The 26903-nt window shown below is 37.9% G+C and overlaps 1 protein-coding gene across 1 annotated transcript; it reads left to right on the forward strand.

Annotated features, from left to right (window-relative positions):
- On the forward strand, nt 1–26903 carry ERI1 (exoribonuclease 1). Its single transcript, XM_030312265.1, is given in 8 exon segments — nt 1–200; nt 202–246; nt 5070–5248; nt 7559–7769; nt 11759–11842; nt 13150–13259; nt 15436–15550; nt 25737–26903. Coding segments are annotated over 8 exon segments (1050 nt in total). The 5' UTR covers nt 1–137; the 3' UTR covers nt 25980–26903.

Here is a 26903-nt window from a genome sequence, read left to right on the forward strand (position 1 = left end):
CGAGTTTGTGTGGCCGCCGCCGCGGGAACGCGAGCCCGGTAATTTTTCAACGGAGAAAGGCGAGGCTTTCGGGCTTGGCCGAGTGAGAGTGAGCGAGTGTCGGGCTCCGGCAGCTCTCTCCTTACGTGACAGCCGGCATGGAGCATGAGCGGAGCAAACAGCCTGGCAACGAGGCCGTGGCTCCCGCGCGGCTGGAGTCGCCCCCGGTCCGAATGTGGGGAGGAGCCGCGGAACCCGAATCCTGAGGTGAGTCCGCCGCGCCCGTTCGTCGGTGCCCCGGCCCTTCCGGACTCCCGCGCCCCTGCCTTCTAGGCTGTTCCGCAGAAACGTCAGCCTTTCGACTCCCAGCCCCGGCCGCTCCCCCTGTTCCCATCCCCGGCGCCTTTCCTCGGGTTGGTTGTCTCCAAGCCCCCTGTCGCCCGAATTATCCTCTGGCAATGTGATGTGAGGAAATAGTCAAGACGAGAAGTGTGTGAACTGTGGTTTTAGAAGTTCTGGGGGGAATTCTGCTCTAAATACTCAGGGCACGCTGTTGCTGTAGTCATTCTGTCTAGCCCTTTTAGGTAGGTTATGTTTTTAAAAACTCGCACCATACGCTCTAGGCGTGTCATTTCTAGGACCCGAAGTCCATTACCCGTCCCCCGCCCCCCAGCCTTAACGGAGGGTGATTGCGCCTATTATCGGAGCTTTTTGCCCATTTGCTACTATTTCATATAGATATTCTACACGACCCCTTTTCTTAGTGATTTTGACAACTCATTGGTAGAACCCCGTACGGAGCAGAACTGTAAAGACGGCCTCAAAACTTCCTTGTTCATCTCATTTGGCAGGTATACATTATTGGTGACTAGCGCTGCAGATTGTAATAATCCTAATGCTGAAGTTGGCCCATTTCATTTGAGTAACGTATGTTGAGCACTTCATAGAGTGGGTACTTGCACGAGGCTTCCTTGCTCTTAACTCTTCCATCAACAGCCAGTTCTCCGAATAGCAGCTAGAATGATCTTTCAGTGATGAATCTGATGTGTTTTTCCCCATCTTAGGTCTTCAGTTGGCTGCCCGGCAGGACCTGGCTCCTGCCTCCGTGCTGACTTCTTCCCTTTTGCTGTCACAGCCCTTAGCTTCATGGGTTCTTTTATGGTGGATAGTCTTTCTTCTTAAGGATCTCTGATGCTCCCTTTGTTCTGCACGACCTTCTTTTGGGTTTTTTGCATAGCTGTCCCATTCTCCTTAAGATACACATTCCAAGGGGCGCCTGGGTGGCGCAGTCGGTTAAGCATCCGACTCAGCCAGGTCACGATCTCGCGGTCCGGGAGTTTGAGCCCCGCGTCGGGCTCTGGGCTGATGGCTCAGAGCCTGGAGCCTGTTTCCGATTCTGTGTCTCCCTCTCTCTCTGCCCCTCCCCCGTTCATGCTCTGTCTCTCTCTGTCCCAAAAATAAATAAACGTTGAAAAAAAAAAGTTAAAAAAAAAAAAAAAGATACACATTCCGAAGGGCCTTGGATGCTGCCTCTCTCTAACGAACCTCTTTTCCACCCACCTCCCTCTTCAGGCTGAGATGCTGTCAATAACATCGTCATGTAAGTTGGCTTAAAAAATAATTGGATGTACTTCAGTATATTTTGAAAGTCTTCAAACTTTGAGATACAGCAACATAAGACTTAGGTCTGTGTTCCAAATTGGTTTTAGTGACTCATAGTTGTTAAAAACTTATTGTTGGATACTATTTTTTTTAATGTTTATTTATTTTTGAGAGAGAGAGAGAGAGACAGAGCGTGAGTGGGGAGGAGAAGAGAGAGAGGGAGACACGGAATCCGAAGCAGGCTCCAGGCTCTGAAACTGTCAGCACAGAGCCCCCCCCCATGCGGGGCTCGAACTCACGAACTGCGAGATCATGGTCTGAGTGGAAGTTGGCCACCTTAAACCGACTGAGCCACCCAGGTGCCCCGTATTGTTGGATACTATTAACAGTTTTGTTTTCCTATCTCAGGCAAGTAAAGTATTTTGTGGGAACATTGCTAAATCCATTTTCATTATTCCTAATGTCAGTTGTTTTGTAAACTGATAGGTATTACATTTTCACATTTTTAACCAAGTAAGTACACCTTTAATCAGAACTCTTCTTTTGGAAGAATTTTAATCAGGCTAAATTATACTTCTAAGGTTTTGTTTTTTTGTTTTTTTTAAGCATGTAGTTGCGGAGGCTGTTTGTTTCGTAGGTAACGCAGTTTTTTTGGTGATCATATATGAAAACATTTCCAAAATAACTATTTTCAAAATATTCTTGCTACAGAGAAAAGTTTCTTTTGCTAAGCAGTTATCTTTTTATCTCACTGTTAAAACCTTTTCTTTTATGTTCAAATAACAAGTTGTGTTGAAAGGAAAACCTTTTAAGTTTCAAGCTATTAATCCCTTTCTCATCACAGAAAATGACAGCAATTTTGGAATACCTGTCTTGCAAAAGAAAATATGTAACTCAACTTTAAGTTTAAAAGCGTGGCAAGATAGTAAGCCTCTTTTTGGTATAAAAGTTTTTCATAGTCACTTCCCATACTGTATATGTTCTCTTTTTTGAGATCATATAAATTGTACAGTCATTTATTTGAATATGGAAAAATTGCAAAAGGTCACAATACTGTGAAAATGAATATTCCTCTCCATAATATGGAATCTGCCCACACTTTTCTCATTATATGTCTGGTACTTTATGTGACCTGTGACAGGTGGACATAGACATTGGGGAGGATGTCATTGTCAATCTATTGTTTAGTAAAATAATTGTGCATTTTACTAGATTTATAGTACATGCGGGTTTTTAATATTTTCTTTTTACTCCTTAGTGGGTTGACTTGAGCAACCTTCTTCAGAAACCATTAGTGTAGACCTTAAATTTGGGAGCAGACACTGATCACTGAGAACCAGACCTTCACGTGCCCTGAGCTTCATTGAAAGAGCTAGAGTTGGACCTGGGAGAGGAAGCAGATCTTCCTTTACAGAAATCATGATTTATAGCAGATTTAAGAGACCTTAGTGTTATTTTGGGTAATTTTTGTAGCTGCAGTTTTAGATAAGAATTAAGCAAGGTGAATCAGAGAGAGGACTTAACCAAAGAATAAATTTGCTTAAATTGACTGAGCCATCTGTTTTGGTAGACAAACTGTTACTCATTGTTGACCTAAATTTTAACCCGACTGAAGATGAAGTTTAAAATTCACCGTAAGTTTAAAGACAAAGGATAAATTATCCTGATTAAATTCTAGCAATAAAGTAGCCAGGTATTGTAAATTTAATGTATTATTGAAAACTACTTCCATAGCTTTAGTAAAGTTTTTTAACTATTTGTCAACAAGGAATTTCAATATAGTTATTCTTCAGTATATGGACAATTTACACATTGGGATTTCTGATCTCTTCCTCTGAAGACATAGGAATAATTCTTGAGTGCTCTAGCACAGTACCTAGCATTACATTTCTAGTAAATGTGTGTTGTATTAAACACACATTTGAGAGCTTTGAGCGAGAAATAGTCCCTGAACGTTTAGGATTAGTGCTAAGTCAGGGAATTTGGCCTGTCCATGGTTATCCCCTCTTAATCTGTAATTAGTTCTTATGGGGACAATGTAGTAAATTATGACTAAATTAACAGACTAATATGGATTAATGCTAAGTACCAAAGTTTTTTTTTTAATTAAGTTTATTTCTTGTTACTGAGTTTTCTTTTTTTTTTTAATGTTTATTCATTTTTTGAGAGAGAGAGTGCGGGGTGGGACAGGAGTGGGGGGAAACCACCGCAGGGCTTGAACCCACGAACCATGAGATCATGACCTGAGTTGAACTCAGATGCTCAACTGACTGAGCCATTCAGGCACCCCAGTACCAAAGTCTTCTTGAAAATTCTGGAGCATACCTAATATTTGTAACATTGCATGTGGAAAATTGTTAACTTATAAATGGAACTTTGAAACTAGGCATATTAATAACTTTGGACTACCTGTGGAGTGATTACAATTGAGTTCAGTTTTTTCTTAACAGAGTTTGACTTAAGGAGAGGAAAGATTTATGATACACTAACTGTAGTTCTCCTGAATAATTGGTATACATGTGGGTTTGGGAAATTGTGTGTTTTGAAGCTGAATACATTTCCTTCTTTGCTTGGGGTTCTAAGAGATTATGAACTAGGTTTCTGTATAGTCCCTTTTGTTTTTATATTGGTCAATTCTGTTAACTTAGTGAAATGAAATGAGGTTAAAAATTCTGAGGATGTCACTGACTTATACATGCACAATGTGTAAAAGTTCTTTTAAAAATTGGTTTGTTTAGGGGCGCCTGGGTGGCGCAGTCGGTTAAGCGTCCGACTTCAGCCAGGTCACGATTTCGCGGTCCGTGAGTTCGAGCCCCGCGTCAGGCTCTGGGCTGATGGCTCAGAGCCTGGAGCCTGTTTCCGATTCTGTGTCTCCCTCTCTCTCTGCCCCTCCCCCGTTCATGCTCTGTCTCTCTCTGTCAAAAATAATAAACATTGAAAAAAAAATTAAAAAAAAAAAATTGGTTTGTTTAGAAATTTTAGAATGTTTGTGAAAAGGTCTGTTCTGTAGTCTATGATGGTAATAAAGTTCCCATTAATAGCCATGGTGGTTTGGTAGGTGGCATGGTGTTGGGAGTCCAATACACATAATCTCATTTAATCCTTATAATAACCTTGTTTAAATACTGTTTACCATTACCAAATACCAAATGCGACTTGGAATAGTTATTATTCTTTATTTTATAGATAAGGAAACTGAAGATCAGAGGCTAGTAAGTAACTATTCAAGGTCATGCTGCTAGTAAATGGTCAGCTGGGGCTCTGTAGTGAAGTGCTCCCAGCACCGGTGCTATTTTTATTTAGCTTCATTTCCTTTAAGAAATCTCATGACTCAGAAGAGAGCAGGGTAAATTGTATTGGAAACATGTCTTCTTTCTATGCACTTTTCGTTGAACATGTAGTAATGAATAGGCCTCAGGAGTTTGAATCTTTAAGATGTTTGTATTAATTATAAGCTTATCTATATGTATATATATTTTTTTTGGTAGAAAAAGCAACAATGTAGATTTGATGGCCAAGAAACCAAAGGATCTAAGTTCATTACCTCCAGTGCAAGTGATTTCAGTGACCCAGTTTACAAAGAGATTGCTATTACGAATGGATGCATTAATAGAATGAGTAAGGAAGAACTCAGAGCTAAGCTTTCAGAATTCAAGCTTGAAACCAGGTAATTAACAATAACTTTTTAAAAATACAGAAGTAGTATATGCTTATCCTAGAAAATCTTGAATACACTGAAGAATTAGCCAATCATCTGTAATCCTACCATAAAGAGATAACCATTATTAACAATTCACATAGTAGCTACAATTTTCATTCTTATAAGTGAATCTTTATGTGCACCTTTGATTATTTATGTCAGTCTCTTGGCCAGTAGGCTAAGAGTGCTGAGTCGACAACCGTGAGTATTTTGACAGTCTACCTACCAGCAATGTACAGAAGTAGCTATTTTATTATACTAAATATATTTAAAATTTTTTTAGTTGCTCATTTGGTTGATGGTTAATTACATCTTACTGAGATTGGATATATATATATATATATATATATATATATATATCCAATCACAAGTAATTTAAAAAAATTACAAGTAATTTAAAAAAATTATTCACCTATCAGGAAATATGTTTTTTTCTGTTTTAGCTTTTAAAAATATGCAGAATGATAGCATGCATTATATTGAACTGGATATTGAATGAGAAAACAATGCAGCTTAGCCAACTCTGTGTGTGTGTGTGTGTGTGTGTGTGTGTGTGTATGTATGTGTGTGTATCTTCTGTGAAGTGTATACACTCTCTGTGTTTAGTAAATTTTTGCAAAACAAATCACTTTATGTTGACTTGGAGCTTGGAGTAGGAATGAATGACCTTTGGAATGCAGAATTTTGGTAGTTAATTGTCAGCATCAAGAAAAGAATGGACTGCATGCGGTAGGTGAAAATGGTTATTGTTTCTGGGTCCTCATTATCCTTTTTTTCTTATAAGCAATATTTATCCTCTGTTTTAAAGTTAATTTATTTTTTTGAGAGTGAGATAGAGCATGAGTTTGTGGAGGGGTAGAGAGAGAAGAAGAGAGAGGATCCCAAGCAGGCTCTGCACCATCAGTACAGAGCCAGACGCAGGGAATGAATCCACGAACTGTGAGATCATGACCTGAGCCGAGATCAAGAATTACTCAGGTGCTCCCATTTTGGTAATTTAGAAAATCTCAAGCAAATAAACCTATTAAAACATTCTGTCTTAAAACAACAAACTGGTTAATTATCAATATTCTCATGAATAGGATTCTTTTTCAGTGGTAGTTTGGGAAGGAAAGTAAAAGGTTAAATTAAAAAAATTTTTTAACGTATTTATTTTTGAGAGACAGAGACAGAGTGTAAGTGGGGAAGGGACAGAGAGAGAGGGAGACCCAGAATCCGAAGCTGGCTCTAGGCTCTGAGCTGTCAGCACAGAGCCCAACATGGGGCTGGAACCCATGAATTGTGAGATGATGACCTGAGCCGAAGTCAGAGACTCAACTGACTGAGGGCCCCCGGGTGCCCCTAAAATTTTTTTTTTGATAGTTATTAGTGATGTGTCGAAAATACCTTAGTTGTCACTGCACACTGGCTACAATTTAGGTCCTTTTATTTTTACTGCCATTTTGTATTTGTAAACCATTAATAGGACTCAAACAAGTAACATTGAAGGAAGTGTGAGCACTAGTCATGACTTTTAATTTTTAGAAGTGAAGTACATACTGTTTGAAGTACATGACCACCATTACCAATGATTGTTATCTACTTAGAACAATCTTTTCTCCACCCACCATTTGTAGGACATGTATTTTGAAAATATCTGTAATCTTCTAAATAAAATTCTATCCATGGTAGATTAAGAAACCTGCTTCCAATTAAGAACCTATTGAGTATGGCTGTTCTTCTGGACATGGTTTACACTAGGGTATCTTCCAAATGAGTTTTCCTAGCTAGTAGACATTCAACTTTATATGCAAGGCTCATAATGCTTTCTTATTCATATGGGTATTTTAGTTGTCTAACCTATAAAAACCAAAAAGAAAGATAGCATAAATATTCCATTTACCTGAATTTTCTTACTCTGAAATTTGTGTTTGGCCTGTAGAATAGTTCAACATTAATTTCAGTTGTTGTATTATGTATATCATTTTGGTATAAGGCAGTATGGCTATATAGGCAGTGTATGCTAACAAGGTGTATGGCTTGAAATACCAGTATAGGAGAAATGCTCTTATGTACTACAAAAATGAAAAGTTACTTCTGAAGGAAAATATTCTGTGTTACATTTGATTTTAATTCTTTGCTAACTTAGCCTTAAGTCTTGCTTTCTTTACATTTATTCTAGTTAATATTTGCTAAATTATGCTGTGACTGCCAGTTCAGTCCTTTGCCAGCAGGTAAGAGTTCAGATTTTTGATTGTAAAACTCATCTAAGAGTTAATTTTCTTTTTCTTTCCTTAGAGGAGTAAAGGATGTGCTAAAGAAAAGGCTGAAAAACTATTACAAGAAGCAGAAGCTGATGTTGAAAGAGGGCAATTGTGCTGACAGTTACTATGACTACATTTGTATCATTGATTTTGAAGCCACTTGTGAAGAGGGTAACCCACCTGAGTTTATACATGAAATAATTGAATTTCCTGTGGTTTTACTGAATACCCATACCTTAGAAATAGTAAGTGAATTGTTACATTTTGATTTTTCATTTTTAGCAGCAACTATTCTGGTGTTCTCTAGTAGAGCAGGGATCTCATTTGCTATTTTTTTTTTTAATTTTTTTTTTTTTTAACGTTTATTTATTTTTGAGACAGAAGGAGACAGAGCATGAACGGGGGAGGGTCAGAGAGAGGGAGACACAGAATCTGAAACAGGCTCCAGGCTCTGAACTGTCAGCACAGAGCCCGACGTGGGGCTCGAACTCATGGACCGCGACATCATGACCTGAGCCGACGTCGTTCGCTCAACCGACTGAGCCACCCAGGCGCCCCTCATTTGCTATTTTAAAGCTAGACTTAGAATTTAAAAGTGGGCTGTTGGCTCTTGTTGTGTACTATGTATCAGCTTGATTAATAGAAAGCTGTAATGAAATAATTTCAGAGGCTACTTCTCTCCTTTTCCAGGAGCTAAAATTACATTGTTTTTTCTGTTTGGTTAGAACACATATCTGGCTGGACATCAGAATCTCTTAGGGAGTTAAAAAAAAAAAAAAATGCCTGGCCCTCATCCCAGAGATTCTCATTTAGTTGTTCTGTGGTGGGGCCCCTGACATCAGCATGTTTTTAAAGCTTCTCAGTTGACATGCAGTCAGGATTAAGAACCACAGCTGTGGACTCCTATAGGCTCTGATCTCTAAAAATGGCAAATTACAGAAATTGCCTTTCAACTTAGAACTGGCCGTCTTTCTGGTGAAAAGTTTAGGGACATACGGCACTTGTAACCTTGGCTTTGAGCCATATAATATATTGGCTCTGTACTATTGGTTGTCACTGTCCTATTGGTTCTGGAAGTCGGAAGGAGTTCTCCAAAACACTATTTGCCTTGTAAAACCTCAGCAAACATATCATAACATCTCATCTATCTAAAAGTTACTTCTCTTCCATCGCCAGTAGCCACCAAAACATTGGGAGCAAGTATAAAAGGCTTGTGTATAAAAATGCATACATTTTTTTCTTAAGTGTTATTCAGAATCTCTTTTAGTTATAATCAGCCTGTTTATATAATTTCCTTGCCCAAGGAAGATTGAAGTCCATAAATTAAAAGGAGGGATGACTGGTACAACTGTAATAATCTTGCATAACTCACTAGATTCCACTTTTTCTTTCTTACTCAAATTTACTGCTCTAGCCTTTCTCTTCCCTCATTGAGACATTAATGACTTACTGCTTTTTACTGTATTGTTCCCGTCACATACGGACATGTTATTTTTCACACCATAAAAAGCTTTTACTCGATTCCACTTCCCTGCCAGCTACCCCATTTCTTTGTTCTTTTCTGGTAAATATCTTTGAGAAAGTTACGTACTGCTGTTTCCTCCCATTCTCTCTTAAACTCCCACCACTGTGGGTTTAAGTTAGGTCTTCAATCCTATCCCTCCACTAGCATCATTTGTTAGTGTCATTTCTGACTCTCATCTAAATGCTGGTATAATTGACCACTCTGTCCTTGAAATATTTGCTGCAGGTGACTGCCAGTACACCTCATTCTCTTAATTCGTCTCCATCCTCATTGGGCTCCCTTCCAGTTTCCCTTGCTGGTTCCTTCTTTTCTTCATAGCTCCTAATATTGGATGCCCCAGGGTTCAATCCTAGGTCCTGTTCTGCCTACAGATCCTCTCCCCTAATCGCATCTACTTTCAAAGCTTTTAGAAACTGTATGCTAATGACTCCCAACTGTTTATTTTCAACCTGGACATCAATCCCAAATCCAGGCAGCTTATTTAATATCTCTGCTTGGACATTTAAACAGACCTCTTAACATGTCCCAAAGTGAATTTACTCTCCACCTGTTGTGTGTTCAGCTTTCCCTAGCTTGAGTGATGGCAATTCTTATTTACTCAGTTCAGAAACCTTGGAATCATCCTGGACTCCTCTGTTTCTTCCCATCACACATCCAGACCAACTCTGGTTTGCTCTGCCTTCAAAATTCATCCAGAACCCAGCCACTTACTTAACTGCATTCCTGTGACTCTAGTCTGAGCCCCCATAATTTCTTGTCTGGATTTACTGCATTCACCGTCGAACTGGTCTCTGTTTCTGTCCTTGTCTCCTAAAGCAAGTCTCAACATAGTGTGCGGAGTGATCCTTATAAAATAGAAGCCATTTTCCTTCTTTGGGTCTTTTCCATCTTCCCTTTCAGTGGCTCTTCTTTTAACTCAGAAAAAAGCCATATTTCTTAACATGATCTGGCCTCTCACCACCTCTGATCATGCCATATTGACCTGCTTGCTGTTTCTCAGAGATACCAGGCATGTTCCACCCCCTCACCTCCAGGGCTTTAGTTCTAATTCCTTTCTTCCAGAAGTCTTGCTGTTTATTCCTCCCTCCTACACTCCCTCTCTCCTTTCCAGTCCTTCCTTGGTTCTCACCTTCTGCATAAAGGTGATGATCTATTTAATAGTCTAGCTGAAACCATCCCCCACACCCAGTTTTTCTGATCCTGCTTATCTGCTCTACTTTAATTTTTAATTCCCCTTATCATTTGATAACTTACTATGTAATCTGCTTAAGTGGTTGCTAAATATTTGCTCATCGAGTGCATAATTCTCTGTGGTAATCATTCTGATAGAAGTGAATGAAATTTTTTATTAATGGTATATTTGATACTACCTGCTTGTATTGAGAAGGGAAGTTGCAGCATATTTTTGAAAGATTTTCATTGAAAATTATGAAAATATTGATACTTAAAAGGATAGAGCCTTCATTTATCTGAGAAATTCAGTTAAGTGGACTTTTTCTTTCTGCAATGCATTTGGTAAGTAAAGAGCATCTAACTTTTAAAGTTCAGACATTCTTTGCTGTTGTTGAATGTTGCTCTTTGACAAGAGTTAACCTTTACAACTCATTGGCTTAATGTACTAATGTGAAGAAAGAATTTATTAGGAAATGGAACATTTTTCTTAATTTTTTGAGTCTTCTGTCACACAAAAAAGGTCTTTTTCTCTGTATCTACCTAGTATTAGCGATTGCTGCCTTTAGGCTTCAAAATTGTCCTTAAGTTTTAAAAGTGACTTAGCATGTTCTTGTTTAGGGAGGCAGTGTTGGGCTAGAGGAGAAAGCGCTCGGTGGTCTGAGCTTAATGGTAACAGTACTGGCCTTATGAGCTCATAGACTTGTTGGGAGCAGATGAGAAGACAAGCATGAGAGCTTCTCAAAGAGGATAAAAATGGCTACAAAAATATAGTATTCTTGCTCTTTAAACTACTACATCTCATGTAGTTCAATTTTGATTATTAGATTTCAGTTTAATGGAATCAACATAAAAATAAAGACTATTCAAGAGTAAATGAGAGAGCAGTAATCTAGAACTAATTTATTATAACTAAAGATTGGCATTTTTTTCAAAGAATTTACTATTATTTAAAAAGCTGGTAGCATCTTGAAGTTGAGGTTGCATTATTAAGCTTTACAGTTTCAAATAGTACAAACAAAATTATCAACATTTTGCTTCTCAAGATAATGTGTAAACTGGTTTGAAGGCTTGCTTTCAGATACTTGTTTTATCTTAAAAAAATTTAAACTATAGGGGCGCCTGGGTGGCGCAGTCGGTTAAGCGTCCGACTTCAGCCAGGTCACGATCTCGCGGTCCGTGAGTTCGAGCCCCGCGTCGGGCTCTGGGCTGATGGCTCAGAGCCTGGAGCCTGTTTCCGATTCTGTGTCTCCCTCTCTCTCTGCCCCTCCCCGTTCATGCTCTGTCTCTCTCTGTCCCAAAAATAAATAAAAAACTCTGAAAAAAAAAATTAAAAAAAAAAATTTAAACTATGAAGCATAGTTAAAATTAGAGTGCTTTGGGAGTAGAGAATTATCCTGAAGTGGTTAAAATTCTAGAAAGGGTTATGTCATAAGCACCTATAAAATTATAGTCTCCTGTGGCTTAATATTTCATGTACCTTGTGTCATGTATCTGAAGTCATAGAAAATACTTTAACTTGCTCTCCTTTCCTTGTAGGAAGATACATTTCAGCAGTATGTGAGACCAGAGATTAACACCCAACTTTCTGATTTCTGCATCAACCTAACTGGGATTACTCAGGTTCTAATTCTGTGTCCTTTTTTCTAGAGTTTGAAAGAGGTTCTGAAATTAGGGTTGTATTTCATAGTTTAAAAAATTATTATTATAAACAACGTACTTACTTGATAAATATTTTCCATATTATACTATGAAAAAAGTAGGAAAGCAAATTTTATACCTGGTAAAATCTTTCTAGCCTTTCCTCTTAAGGACTGGCAATGATGAATCTAAAGATTTAATTTTTTTGATCATTGGTAGAATAATTGTTACCATGCTGGACTTGGAAGTTTTAAAATGTATCTGTTTATAACCTGACCTTCTATATAGGTTAATGTTTTATTAGGTCTCTGATCTTTTTATTGTGTTGTAATGTGTTAGGGCCTTTGTTTAGTTAGTTCCCTTATTCATTTATTCATTCACTCAACAAGTATTTGAGTGCTTCCTGTAGTATTTGCCAAGGTACCTGGGACACAGAGATAGTTGAGTCAGTCTCCTCAGGTCACTTGACAGTCTGTATTCAGGAGGACAGACAGACTAAACCAGTGAGTGGTGACAATATTGTTAAGACTAATGAGCAAGTCGTTGTTTTATCAGGGTAGTATGGGCATCTTATGACAGAGGGAAGGGAGGGCTGTCCTGTGCCAGACTTCCTCAAGTTAGTGAACTTGGGCTGAATCATGATAGGTCAATAGGCAGGAAAGAATGGCTGGGCATTTCATGTGTGCATGGTAGGACTGTCAGTAGTTGGGGATGGTCAGGTGTGCATGAGCTAGTAAGAAAGTGGTCAAAAATACAGCTAAAGTGGTAGAAAATACAGCTACAGTGGTAGGCGAGGGAGGCCAGGTCATGAAGAGTCTTGTGTGTCTTTTTATCCTGAAAGCCTTGGGGAACGTTTGCAGGATTTTAAGTACGGAAGTGATGTGACGATCAACTGAGGAAGCTCAGTCTGGCAGCGGTGTGTTATCTGTTGTGGAAAGATCTGAGCTTTGAGATAGGGAGACCGTGTTGGAGGGCTGTGGCTTGTAGCTGGGAGATTTCCCTTTTATCCACTCCAGAGAATTAGTCAGCCACTAGGTTGAGGCCTTAAAAAAAGGAGAACCACTGGGGATGATCTTAAATCTTCATTTGGGGAGGATTGTAAACAATCTTTAATTATCTTAAAAATGCAATATTAGGTGGATCTCAGCCAAGGAAATCACGTAGAGTTTAAAATATCATAGATGAGACTTTCTCTTACTGTTCCTTTCTCTTCAACGTTTGTGTCTGAGTATTTGTAGGACTACATGTAGCTACTCTGATTTTTATATATTTTACTTTTATATCCTCAGGATCAGGTAGACAGAGCTGATACCTTCCCTCAGGTACTAAAAAAAGTAATTGACTGGATGAAATCGAAGGAGTTAGGAACAAAGTATAAATATTGCATATTGACAGATGGGTGAGTATTTAGCAAAATTATCTTTTGTAATTTTCTTTTTAAATATAAAAGATGTTCATGTTCATTTAACGTTCAGAATAACCACAAAAAGTATTATTTACTGATAGTTCTGGGGTCTCCCACAAGAGACCATATTTTTCTTCTCACATTCTTATTTCTACTTAAACTTTGAATCCTAGGGACCAAAGAGAGGAGGGAAAGCAATGGTAACAGTCTAATCCAGGACTAGAAGACTAGGGAAGGATAAGTGTTAATGTGTAAAACTAAAATGACCTTTTTATCATGACACTTCCTTGCTCAAAGAAGTCCCAAATCTTCAGTCTGGCTTCCAAGCCAGACCTGAAGCCTGTGTATCCTAATCCACCTGCCATTCTTTTCCACTGTGGTCATGCTGGCCCATGAACCATATGGTGTGTCCTTTGTGCACTTTTTCATGCTTTTCTTCTACTAGAAGGCTCTCTTCCTTTGCTACTTGATTAAGCCCTTCTGTTTTACTATGCATACTTCAACTCATAGTGATTTTTGGTTTTTTTGGATGTCTCATAGGCTTTATATATGTACCATTTGTGTTGGCATCTAAATATTCTGATAGACTTAAACTTTATTTATGTAAGACTTATGTGTGCAAGGTGATTAAAAATCCTTTCAGGGTAAGGACTTGGGCTACTTGATATAATCTTCCATAATGCTTACTGTAGTCTGAACTCAAAATTTTGTGTGCTCAAAAAGCATTTGTTAGATGAAAAATTTAGAGGGAAGATCAGAAAGATTAAAACAAGGATTACAGGCATTGTGCCAAGGCAGCTCCTAAAGGATAGTGCTATTAAGATTGAAGAAGAAAGTCCTAATTGACTTCTGTTTCAAACTGTGGACAGATTGCACACTAAAATGGAGATGTCACTTACTTAAAGGGTTTAGTGACCCTTACATAGGAAAAAAGCACTGAGTGTAGTCACATTATAATTGTGTTTAAAAGTAGAAATTTGGGAAAATGTTGATGGACCTCTTTAGAAATCTGTTGATTTTGAATGTGAATGAGCAGTGTGCCTGCCAAAGTATATAGGTGTTTCTGTCGTAACACAGTATGTGTGATTCTGTAAAAACCTCACATTCTGGGACATAGCTCATACCTCCAGAAATAATTTGGACCACGCAGGCAAGCAGTTCACATTAAGTGGAAGTTGCCACAGAGGATATTACAAATGCACAGAAGCAATAGGATCCTGGGGACAAGCACTCGTTTTTAATTTTTTAATAATATACTTGAAAGTACTGTTGGCAGTACAGCAGCTGAGTTGAGAGTTTTTTCTTTCCTGCTGAAGGTTATAATTTCTACAGCTATTGTCCCGATTCCTTTTTTCCTAGGAAAAACCATGTACAAACCAACACAACGTCCATATTGTACAATCAGTATTTTCCTACTTAACTACATAAGTTGATTAGTGTTGTAGAAACATATGCTGTAACACAATAAATTGTATTCTAACCCCTGAATAGCTACTTTCTTCTCTTTAAAATATTTTGTTCATTTGTTTTGTTTCAAAGCACACCCTCAAAGAACTTCCTAATATGATAAACTTGCCATTAAAAGTAAGCTTAGCAGAATTATTTTTGGCTTATGAAAAAATAATTAGCAACATAGAAGTCTGCCCAAGTAATCAGAACCATGAAAATGGTCGTGATGAGCCTAGTAAGAATTAGTCAGTTTGTGAGAAAAATTTAATATACCTGACTTGTACTTTTCTTTGTTTTTTTAAAGTTTATTTTTCTTTTTTTTTTTTTTTTTTTTTTTCAACGTTTTTATTTATTTTTGGGACAGAGAGAGACAGAGCATGAACGGGGGAGGGGCAGAGAGAGAGGGAGACACAGAATCGGAAACAGGCTCCAGGCTCCGAGCCATCAGCCCAGAGCCTGACGCGGGGCTCGAACTCACGGACCGCGAGATCGTGACCTGGCTGAAGTCGGACGCTTAACCGACTGCGCCACCCAGGCGCCCCTAAAGTTTATTTTTCAAGTAGTATTTTGGAGGTAGAGAGGTTAATTTTGTAAGTTTGATATATGTGAATATCAGCAAGAAAGGGGATGTGTAAATCAAAAACAAATAGAATGATTTTACTTGTAAGAACAGTATGGTATTTATTTCATTGTTTTTCACCCTTGTTTTTGATTTTACAAGTTCGTGGGATATGAGTAAGTTCCTGAACATTCAGTGCCGGCTAAGCAGGCTCAAATATCCTCCTTTTGCTAAAAAGTGGATCAATATTCGAAAGTCATATGGGAACTTTTACAAGGTAAAAATTTTCATTTTATTGATTATATTGCTCTTGATAAACTTATTACATTTTGCATGTACATAACATTGTGATTTACTAGGTGCTTTTCACAGGAAAAGGCAATATACCTATGTTACTTACTATCTAAACATGAATATGATCATGATCTTATGAATTTAGAAAGTTGAGCTGTTTTTCTTTAAATCTGTTACCATTATTTGAATAGGTTAACTGTATATACATGCTCTTCAGTAACAGAGGTTTGAAACTATAGGGGTATTTAATGTGTGAATTGTTTGTGGAACAAATGCTCCCCACTGAATTTAAAAAAATTTTTTTTTTCAACGTTTATTTATTTTTGGGACAGAGAGAGACAGAGCATGAACGGGGGAGGGGCAGAGAGAGAGGGAGACACAGAATCGGAAACAGGCTCCAGGCTCTGAGCCATCAGCCCAGAGCCCGACGCGGGGCTCGAACTCACGGACCGCGAGATCGTGACCTGGCTGAAGTCGGACGCTTAACCGACTGCGCCACCCAGGCGCCCCCTTTTTTTTTTTAATTTTTTTTTTTCAACATTTATTTATTTTTGGGACAGAGAGAGTGAATTTTAATTTTATCAGAGTTAATGCATAGGTGTAGTGTAAATTTTTAAAAATAGTATTACAAGGCTTATGACAAGTGGCATTCATCCACTCTGGCCCTTACCGTCACTGGTTCCTATTCTCCTAAGGCAGACAATTTCAACTTTTTGTAGCTCTTTCTTCCAATATTTACCTTCATACTTCTAAATGATAGGTTAATGCTATTTGTTGAATTTTCGGTTTGAGGTATCTCTTGAGTTCCTGCAATGGAAGATGAAGATTTAGCTCTGTGAAAAAGCCACAGTACCTGCATGTCCTTCCCCTCTGTGTGTCTTCCTAATTAGTTACATTATCTTTGTAATCAAATTATTACTAGGTGCTTCTGGTCTTGTAACACTAGAGACTTCACAACTTCTCCCCAGATTTAACAAGTGCCTCCTTCAGTCGTTATCCTGTTACTTTCCATTCAAACTGTAGACTGCTCCCCAGTACTCAGAACACTCAGGTGCCCTCCAGTGTTCGTTCTCTCTCTGTCTCTGTCTCTCTCTCTCTCTCTCTCTCTCTCTGCTTTTTCCTTGGAGATTACCTGCCTGGAACTTTTAATCCTGTTCTAATTTGAACTTTTTGTTTTTCAGGCTTTTTCTAAAATCATCCTAGGAGATTTTTCTTTTTCTTTGCTTCTCTATCACATGTAAGACCTTGTGCTGTCTTCTTTCTTCCTTTACAACCTCATTTTGATGAAGCACATCCTAGTTTCATGAGAAAAGGCGCTTTCCCTTAAAAACATTTTTTGTGGTTTTGACATTTTTTAAAGCTGAGAAGTGTACATACAGAGGAGTGGAGTTTTTTTTTAAAGTGAAATCCCTTGTAACTTCCGCTCACTCAACCCCTTTTCTTCTTCCCAGAGCCCCTATCCCACAGTCCATACTTTCATGGAAATCATTTTCTTGTTTTTCCTTACAGTTTTACTGTTTAAATGTACATCCGTTATACTTTTGCCTGTTTTTTTCAACATGTTTTAACATCGTGCTGGCTGTATTGTTCATTTTGCTTTTTTCCCCGGCATTATGTTTGAGATTCATCGATGTCATGTATGTAGCTGTTGTTAACTTTATTGCCATGTAGAATTTCATTGTATGAATATCAGGAGTTTGTTTATCTGCTCTATTTGGCTGGTCATTTGGGGTTTTTACGAACAGTGGTGCTATAAACATTCTTACGCATGTCTTCTGGGGCTTCTTTGCTCTCATTTCTTTAGGGTATAAACCTACGAGTAGGATTGCTTGTTGTAGGATATGTGCATCATTGATGTTAGGTAATGCAAAAATAGTTTTCTGAGGGGGTTGTACCAATTTGCACTCTCCCCAGAAGAGTAGATGAGTTCATAATTGCTCCACGTCTTTGCCAGCATCTGGTGTTGCCAGACATTTTAAGTGTTTATAAATCTGGTGGATGTGGGATGCCATCTCATTAAGGTCCTAATATGCATTTGTTTAATTGCTTCTCAGGTTGAGCTTGTTTTCCTATGATTATTAGCCATTTGAATTTATTTTGTAAAGTTCCTGTTTAAATCTTCCCATTTAAAAAAATTGAGTAATCTGGGGTGCCTGAGTGGCTCAGTCAGTTGAGCATCCGACTTCAGGTCATGATCTCGTGATTTGTGGGTTCAAGCCCCACATTCTGCTCTGTGCTGACAGCTTGGAGCCTGGAGCCTGCTTCAGATTCGGTGTCTCCCTCTCTCTCTTCCCCTCCCCCACTCACCTGCACGCCCTCTCAAAAATAAACATTAAAAATTGGGTAGTTCTTCTGTAACTGTAGATTATAAATTGTGGTTGTGTATAGATATTTATTTTGGATACTAGTCCTTTGGTTATATTTGGTGTTTTTTTACTTCTTTGTGAATTTAGGTTTTCACTCATTTTATGATTTTTCAAAAAAACTTTTTTTATGGAAAATTACAAATGTATACAAAAGTTGACAGGTATAATGAACCCTCATTACCCAGTGTTAATAGTTATAATCTCATGGCCAACCTTGTTTCATCTGTATCTTCACCTGCTTACCCCTTTCCTTACTCTATTGAAGCAGATCTCAAACTTTATTTTCATTTGATCTGTAAACATGTTGTTATGTAATTCCAAAAAATAAGGAATTCTTTTGAAAAGCATAACCACCATACCATTATCACACAGAAAAACCAACAGGAATTCCTTAATGTTCTCAAATAGTCATAAATATCATAGTTTCCTTTTTAAATTTAGTTAGTTTTTTAAATTGAAACATAGTCGATATCGATGTTATATTAGTTTCAGGTGTACAACATAGTGATCGGATAGTTCAGTACATCACCCCCTGCTCACCATGATCCGTGTTACCATCTGCTAGCATACAGGCTTATTACAGTGGTATTGACTGGTCCCCGTGCCGTGCATTTCATCCCTGTGACTTCCTTTATGCTTGGGAGTTGGTACCTCTTAGTCTTCTTCACCTTATTTTTTTCTTCTACCTTTTGTGTTTTGAATCAGAATAAGGTCCACACATTTATAGTTGGGTGACATGTCCCTTAAATTTTTTAATCTCTAATTAAATTCCTTTTCCACCTGTTTTTCTCTCTAACAATTGTTTTATTTTATTTTTAAGAAACAACCATTTGTCCTGTAGGTTTTCCCACTGTCTGCATTTTGCTAATGTGATAATTCAAATGTGTCTCTATGCTCTGTGTTTTATGTAAATCTGTAGGGTCTTGGTCATCTTTAGGCCCTTTTTTTTTTTTTTTTTTTTTTTTGCTGTACCTCAGGTGACAATGCATTCTTATATTAGGACATCTTTCTCAAACCTTTATTTATTCCAAGGATAATTATTAATAATTTAATAATTAATTAAGCCATAACATAATTTTTAAGTCTGCATAAAAATATCTATTGTTCACAATACATTAGAGTGTTCAGAAAGTTGCAGATATATTAAGGCAATAACATTGCCAGTGCTCTTTTTTTTTTTTTTTTAAGTTTATCTTTGAGAAATAGAGACAGAGTGGGAGAGGGGCAGAGAGAGAGACACACACAGAATCTGAAATAGGTTCCAGGCTCTGCAGTGTCAGCACAGAGCCTGATGTGGGGCTTGAACTCATATGCTGTGAGATTATGACCTGAGCTTAAGTCCGAGGACCAATCGAGTGAACCACCCAGGCTCCCCACTCTTTTCTTTTTAATACATTTTTAAAAGTTTATTTATTAATTTTGAGGCAGGGGAAGGGGCAGAGACAGAGGGAGAGAGAATCCCAAGCAGGCTCTGTGCTGTCACCACAGAGCCGAACGCTGGGCTCGAACTCATGACTGTGAGATCATGGTCTCAGCTGAAATCAAGAATCAGATGCTTAAGCAACTGAGCCATCTAGGCACCCAACCAGTGCTCTTTTGAGTAGAGAATAATATTTCTTTGTGGATCTGTATATGTTGACCAGTTTATTAGGCTGCTCTTTTCTATGTGGATTTCTTCTGTTCATAAATTTATTGCCTGTGATGCCAATTAGTGTAAGTTGAAGAAACTTAACATTTATCTTTTTAAAATGTTTCTTTCTCTGCCGCCCCCCCTCCCCCCCTTATCCAAGCAGGCCTAAAAGTCTGAGCACAAATTTTTACTATATAGGAGTCTAACAATGTATGGTCTTTGGCAAGTACAAAGTATTCTTTTTTCCAGGGGCACCTGGGTGGCTCAGTTGGTTAAGTGTCTGACTCTTGGTTTCGGCTCAGGTCATGATCTCATGATTTATGACTTCAAGCCCTGACTCAGACTCTTCGTGGACAGTGCAGAGCCTGCTTGGGATTCTCCCTCTCTCTCTCTGTCCCTCCCCCGCATGTGTGCTCTTTCTCCCTCTCTCTCCAAGTAAATAAACTTAAAAAAAAAAACAAAAAAAAACAAGTATTCTTTTTTTTCTTTTTTAAAACCAAAAATTACTCTTTATCCAGCCTTTCTTAGGAGTGGAGATAGATCTCTAAATTTGAAATTAATCTCTTTCCTTTTCATAAATTAAAAAATTCATAAGGCAAACATACTTTTCTGTTTAATAACTGGCTGAAACTTAAAAGTGGGTTTGAGTTTTCTATGAGTAGGCTGAAACAATATGGATACAAATATAGCCTACAGACACAATTTTATACAAGATTTTGGAAAATAAAAAAGCTTATTTCTGTGTGGCATGATCAGACTCAAGTGTAGGTTTAACTCACAAAATTATGCAGACATGTTTTTAATTTCTTTTGTAGTTCTTTATACACATTAAATGTCATTTTTGAAGTAAAAGGATGAAGCACATTGGTAAGGTGATAGCTGTCTGTTTTCGTTCTTTTGTTTTTGTCTTTCTTTTTCCTGTACAAATACTCAGTTCTGGTTAGGATTTGAGACAAGCTTGCATGGATTTCGTATTCCACTGAAATGAGACAGCTTCTGCGCTCGCTCTTCATATTGTTAAATAAGAAGAGGTTTATTACTCACACACATAAAAGGTTGAAAGCTGCAGTGAAATATTCGTTGCTTTTCTGTGAATGACTGGACCCTCTTCTTTGGCAGAAATCCACAACTATTCTTTTTTTCTTTTTAAATTTATTTATTTTGAGAGAGCACAAACAGGGGAGGGGAAGAGAGAGAGGGAGAGAGAGAATCCCAAGCAGGCTCCTCACTGTCAGCACAGAGCCCGACTCAGAGGTTCAGTCTCACAAACTGCAAGATCATGACCTGAGCCAAAATCAAGAGTCAGACGCTTAACCAACTGAGCCACCCAGGCGCCTCTAAATCCACGACTGTTCTAAAGGCAGATCAGTAAATCTCTTCTCTAGTGTACAGTCAGACTGTACATTACAAAGCTCTTTTCAAAGTGAAGTTCTGTGGCTGAGCAGAAGATTCTGAAAAAGGGTTTTTTACCTAGTCACCCTCTGGTGTTGAAAGGGAGGAAAAATACTGTCTAATTTTCTACAGTTTGTCCAGATGGCTTACATTAAGTCTTAAGACTTGCTAATAGCTTTTCTCACTGTCAAGCCTAAGCAAAAGTGTGAACATTGGCAGTTTTTTTGCAATATGATTTTCCCAAAGATTCACTTTTCCTTGAAATCCAAGAATCTTACACTTGAAGTTAAGGGTTTTCTCCAGGGTCTTACGGGTACTTGTTGAATTAGTTTATGTGATGAAAATGTCTAGGCTAGTTTCTGCAGCTCTTCTGCAAACCAGTCAGCAATTTCTGGCCTACCACTTTCCTGCCATTCACCTTCCAAGTCAGTCACCGTGCTGAGAACTTCTTGCCAGGCCAGAGAATGCGTGAGGTTTATGTGCTCTTTACCCAGGTTCTCACACAGCTCTTCAGTTTTAGACAGGATTGAGTGAATTGGCCCTTGTTTAATAGAGCTGATAATTTTTTTGGCACAATCCCTGATTTTTCATGTTACCTCTGATTTATTTTGTGGTAAAATAGGCATAGCATAACAATATGCACCATTTTGACCATTTTAACTGTACAGTTTAGTGAAGGATGGACATTCATATTGTCATGCAGCCATCACCACCATCCATTTACAGAACTTTCTCATCTTCCAAAACAGAAACTCTATACTTTTTAAACAGTGACTCCCTGTTGCCCCTTCCTCCAGCCCCTGGCAGCCACCATGCCACTTTCTCTGTGAATTGTACCGCTCTAGGTACCTCATATAAGGGAATCTTCTGGTATTTGTTTTTTTTTGTGACGGGCATATTGCACTTAGTGTAATGTCTTCAACGTTCGTGTGTGCTGTGGTAGGTGTCAGAATTTCCTTCCTTTGTAAAGCTACGTGTTAATTCCATTGTTTGAGAAGTTCTTTCCTTTTGAAGGCTGAATAATATTTCATTATATTTTTAGACCACATTTTGTTTATCCATTCATCTGTTGATGGACAGTTGGGTTGCCTCCACCTTCCGGCCATTGTGAATAATGCTCCAGTGAACATGCAGGTGCAAATAACGGAGTCCCTGCTTTCAGTTCTTTGGGTATATACCTAGAAGTGGAATTAGATCATACAGAAATTCTATGTTTAATTTTTTGAGGACCTCCAAAATGGTTTGCTGTAGTGGCTGCCCCATTTTACATTGTCACCAGCAATGCACAGGGGTTTCAGTTTTTCTGTATCCTTGCCAGCACTTATTTTCCATATTCTTTTTTTCCCTTTTTTATGTTTTTTATGTTCTGAGGCAGAGGATATAGAGAGAGTGTGCACGCTCCATTGGGAGAGGGCTAGAGAGTGGGGGGTGGAGGGTGGAGTGGGGGGTGGGGGCAGAGGATCCAAAGTGCGCTCTGCGCTGACAACACAGAGCCCGACAGAGGGCTCGAACTCACAAACCCTGAGATCATGACCTGAGCCAAAGTCTGACACTTAACCAAATGAGCCACCCAGGCACCCCTCTTTTTATATTTTTAAATGATGGCTATGTAATGGGTATGAAGAGGTATCTCACTGTGGTTTTGATTTGTATTTCCAGAATGATTAGTGATGTTGAGCAGTTTTTCATGTGCTTATTGGCCAGTTGTATGTCTTTGGAGAAATGTCTGTATAAGTCTTTTTGCCCATTTTGAAATCATGTAATTTTTTTTTTATTGTTGAGTTGTAGGAATTATTTGTATATTCTGGATATTAATCCTTTTTCAGATCTATGATTTCCAAATATTTTCTTCCATTCTGTGGGTTGTCTTTTGCTATTGATAGTGTGTCCTTTTATATACGAAAGTTTTAAATTTTTATGAAGTCCAGTTTATCGAGTTTTTCTTTTGTTGCCTCTGCTTTTGGGTGTCATATCCAAGAAATCATTGCCAAATCCAATGTCATGTAACTTTTCCCTTAGGTTTTCTTAGAATTTTGTAGTTCTGACTCTTTCTTAGGTTTAGTCTTTGATCCATTTTGAGTTAATATTTTGCTAGTGACTATACTGAATTTGTAGATCGTGTTAAGTATTTCTGATTATTTAGCAATATTAAATCTTTCAATTTATGAACATGTCTCCCCATTTAATGTATGTTGTCTTTAATTTCTTTCAGCAACATTTTGTAATTTTCAATATACAAGTCTTTCACTTCTTTGGTTAAACTTTTTTATTTATTTTTTGCTACTGAAATGGAATTTTTTTCTTAATATCCTTTTTGGATTGTTCATTATTATTGGATAGAAATACAACTGACTTTTTAAGTTTATTTATTTTGAGAGAGAGAGAGCATGTGCAGGCATGAGCAGGGGAGAGGGAGAGGGAGAGAGAGAATCCCAAGCTGACAGCACAGAGCCCTATGCAGGACTCAAACTCACGAACCGTGAGATAATGACTGAAATCCTGAGTCAGACACTTAACTGTCTGGGCCCCCTGGGCTCCATTCAACTGATTTTTTGTGTGCCGGTTTTGTGTCCTGTGACTTTGCTGTCTTTGCTTATTAGTTCTGACAGTTTTTTGGTGGAATCTTCAGAATTTTCTAAATAAAAGATCACAACACTTGCAAACATAGATAACTTCTTCCTTTCCAGTGGAGATGCCTTTTATTTTTTTTTGCCTACTTATTCTGGTTAGAACTTCTGATACTGTTCTGAATGGGGAAAGTGGTCATCCTTATCTTGTTCCTGATCTTAGAGGGAGAGCTCTCGGTCTTTTCACCATTGAATATAATGTTCACTGTAAATTTTTTATATATGGACTTTGTTATTTTGAGGTAGATTTCTTCTCTTCCTACTTTGTTGAGAGTTTTCATCATGAAAGGGTGTTTAATTTTAGCAAATGCTTTTTCTGCATCAATTGAGATGATCATGTGTTTCTTTTTCCCTTCATTCTGTTAGTGTGGTTTGTTACATTGGTTGATTTTTGTATGTTGGACCATCCTTGCTTTCTAAGACTAAATCCCACTTGTTCATGGTGTATAATCCATTTAATATGCTGCTGAATTTGGTTTGCTGGTATTGTTGAGGATTTTTGCATCAGTATTTATAAGGGATATTGATCTGTAGTTTTCTTGTAGTGTCTTTGTCTGGCCTCCATATCAGGATAATGCTAACCTCATCATGTGATTTAGGAAGTGTTCCCTCTTCGGTTTTTTGCAAGAGTTAGAGAAGGATCAGTGTTAATACTTCTTTAAATGTTTTTTAGAATCCACCAGTGAAGCCATCTGGTCCTGGGCTTCTCTTGGTTGGGAGTTTTTGATTACCAATTCTGTCATCCTCCTTACTTATTGTAGGTCTGTTCAGATTTTCTGTTCCTTAACAATTCAGTCTTGGTGGGTTGTGTGTCTAGGGATAGTCCATTTCACCTAAGTTGTTCAGTGTGTTGGAAAAATTATTTTTGGAAGCACATTTTCTAGGTGATATTTAGTGAAAGGACCAGAAGGTGATAATTCCAGCTAAGGATAATTAATGATGTTTATCATGGTTCTTTTATATCATTTACTTTGTGATTCTCCCAATAACCCAGTGAATAAACAGGATAACTATTAGTCTTACTTTATTTTTTAAAGTTTATTTTTGAGGGGGAGAGAGCACTCACATGAGTGGGGGAGGGGCAGAGAGAGGGAGCAAGAATCACAAGCAGACTCCACGCTCACCTAGCCCAACCTGGGGTTTGATCTCACGATTGTGAGATCCTGACTGACCTGAGCTGAAATCAAGAGTCAGGTGCCTGACTGAGCCACCCAGGTGCCCCTACTCTTATTTTACAGATAAAGAAGCTGAAGCCCCAAGATGTTTAGGTGACATAGCTATACAGACTACAGAATGTAAAACTTAACAGATCTTCCCAGTAGTGATATACAGAAGGTAGAATGGTGCTTCTCAATAGTGGAGGGGCATATTGAAATTTGGGGTGTGAGATTTTTATATTTATCAAATATTTAAATAAATTTAAATATTTATATTTAAGTAGGTTGAAAAGTATCACATGATAATGTCTTTCATTCTTGATCTTTATCATTGTTTTTTTAAGTTTATTTTTGAGAGAGATGGAGACAACGTGAGTAGGGGAGAGCGAGAGAGAGAATCCCAAGCAGGCTCCGTGTGGCCAACACAAAGCCCCATGTGGGGCTCGAACTCACAAAACCACAAAATCATGACCTGAGCCAAAACCAAGTCAGACACTCAACTGGCTGAGCTACCCAGCCGCCCTGATCTTTATTGTCTTTAGTCATAGAAAGGCTAGATTTTTTTTCAGTGTATCCACTGAAGGAGTCTATCAAGTAAGATAACACATTACGGTAAAATACCATACAAAAGAATATTTGAGTTCAAATGGTAGAGCTTTAACTTAGATGTCTAAAACAATACATTTCTCCACCTCCGCCCCCCTCCCCAGGGAAAAAATAAATAAATAAATAAAACAATACATTTCCTTTCATAAATGATTTGTCAAATTACAAAACTAGATTCTTTAGATGTCTTGAGGATTCTGTCTGTTTATATGTATTTTCATCTATAACTTCATTTTTTTAAGCTCTGAAGGTTTGAATTATTTGCTCCATTTAACCAAGAGTATTTGCCCTTTGCCTAACTTTAACTATTACTGTTAATTTTCAATTTCTTATTTTTCACAGTGATTTATAGAAGACTAAAGAATTATTTACTAAGCTATTTATTTTTCAGGTTCCTAGAAGCCAAACCAAATTAACAATAATGCTTGAAAAGCTAGGAATGGATTATGATGGGAGGCCTCACAGTGGTCTTGACGACTCTAAGAACATTGCCCGAATAGCAGTTCGAATGCTTCAAGATGGATGTGAACTCCGAATTAATGAGAAAATGCATGCAGGACAGCTAATGAGTGTGTCTTCTTCGTTGCCAATAGAGGGCACTCCAGCTCCACAAATGCCACATTCTAGAAAATAACAACATTTTTGCCCTTTGCCCATGGATCATTCACTCTAACTGGAGTTGCTACAAAGAGGTAGCAGATGAATACTTATTGAATTAGTCATGCAGTGCAAAATTTGAGCACCTTAAACATTTAAACTCTTACTACAGTTACAGTTATATATAAATGTATATGAACAGATTCTGTGGAGAGGGCGTATTGAATTTTTTTGTCACCAGCACTTTTAATATGAGCAGTATTTGTTACACAGTAACAGTTCCTGCTTAGAAGTGAATTTTGTAATTTAAGGTGTCCAAGATGTGTCCCTTTTGGTTTTAAAATGCAAACGCTTTATTGGCTCTTCCCTTGAATGTCCTATCTTACTGATGTTAAAATATATAATGTATTTCTACATTAACATCATTAGATCAAGTCATTTCTTACAGTGCAGAAAAGATTGGAAGGCCTTATCTAGCCTTTGGGTTTTAAGAATATCATAGTCCTTTTGATTTTTGAAATCTATATGTGAAGTTCACCTGTGCATAGTGAATTTCATAAGGTACTTGGTACACATACCTGCCCACATTTCTCTTCAGTTTATAATTGGAAGACTTGTGTGTTAGATTATAGGGCCTTGTTAAAAGTTCAGTTACTGGTGAGATTAATGGAAAGTCAGAGGAAAATACCATTTAAAAGAGTTTAAGGGCTGTACCTCAAACTTTGTAACATATAAACATATCAGTGGGTTTTTTTCAACTTGGTTTTTTGGTTCCCCTCCCTCTTGTGACATATATCTGCCCTAATTCTTAAATCTAAAAGACCATGCTTTGAAATAGACTAAAAATAAGGGTCACCACTTAATTTTGCATTTGTATTCAACACTATGAGTAAGGTTAATAAAGTCAAATAATGGTTTTTAACATCTTATGTTTTTATTAAAAGTTGATTTTACATAGTGA

Source organism: Lynx canadensis, chromosome B1 (assembly GCF_007474595.2).
Source record: "Lynx canadensis isolate LIC74 chromosome B1, mLynCan4.pri.v2, whole genome shotgun sequence".
NCBI lineage: Eukaryota > Metazoa > Chordata > Mammalia > Carnivora > Felidae > Lynx > Lynx canadensis.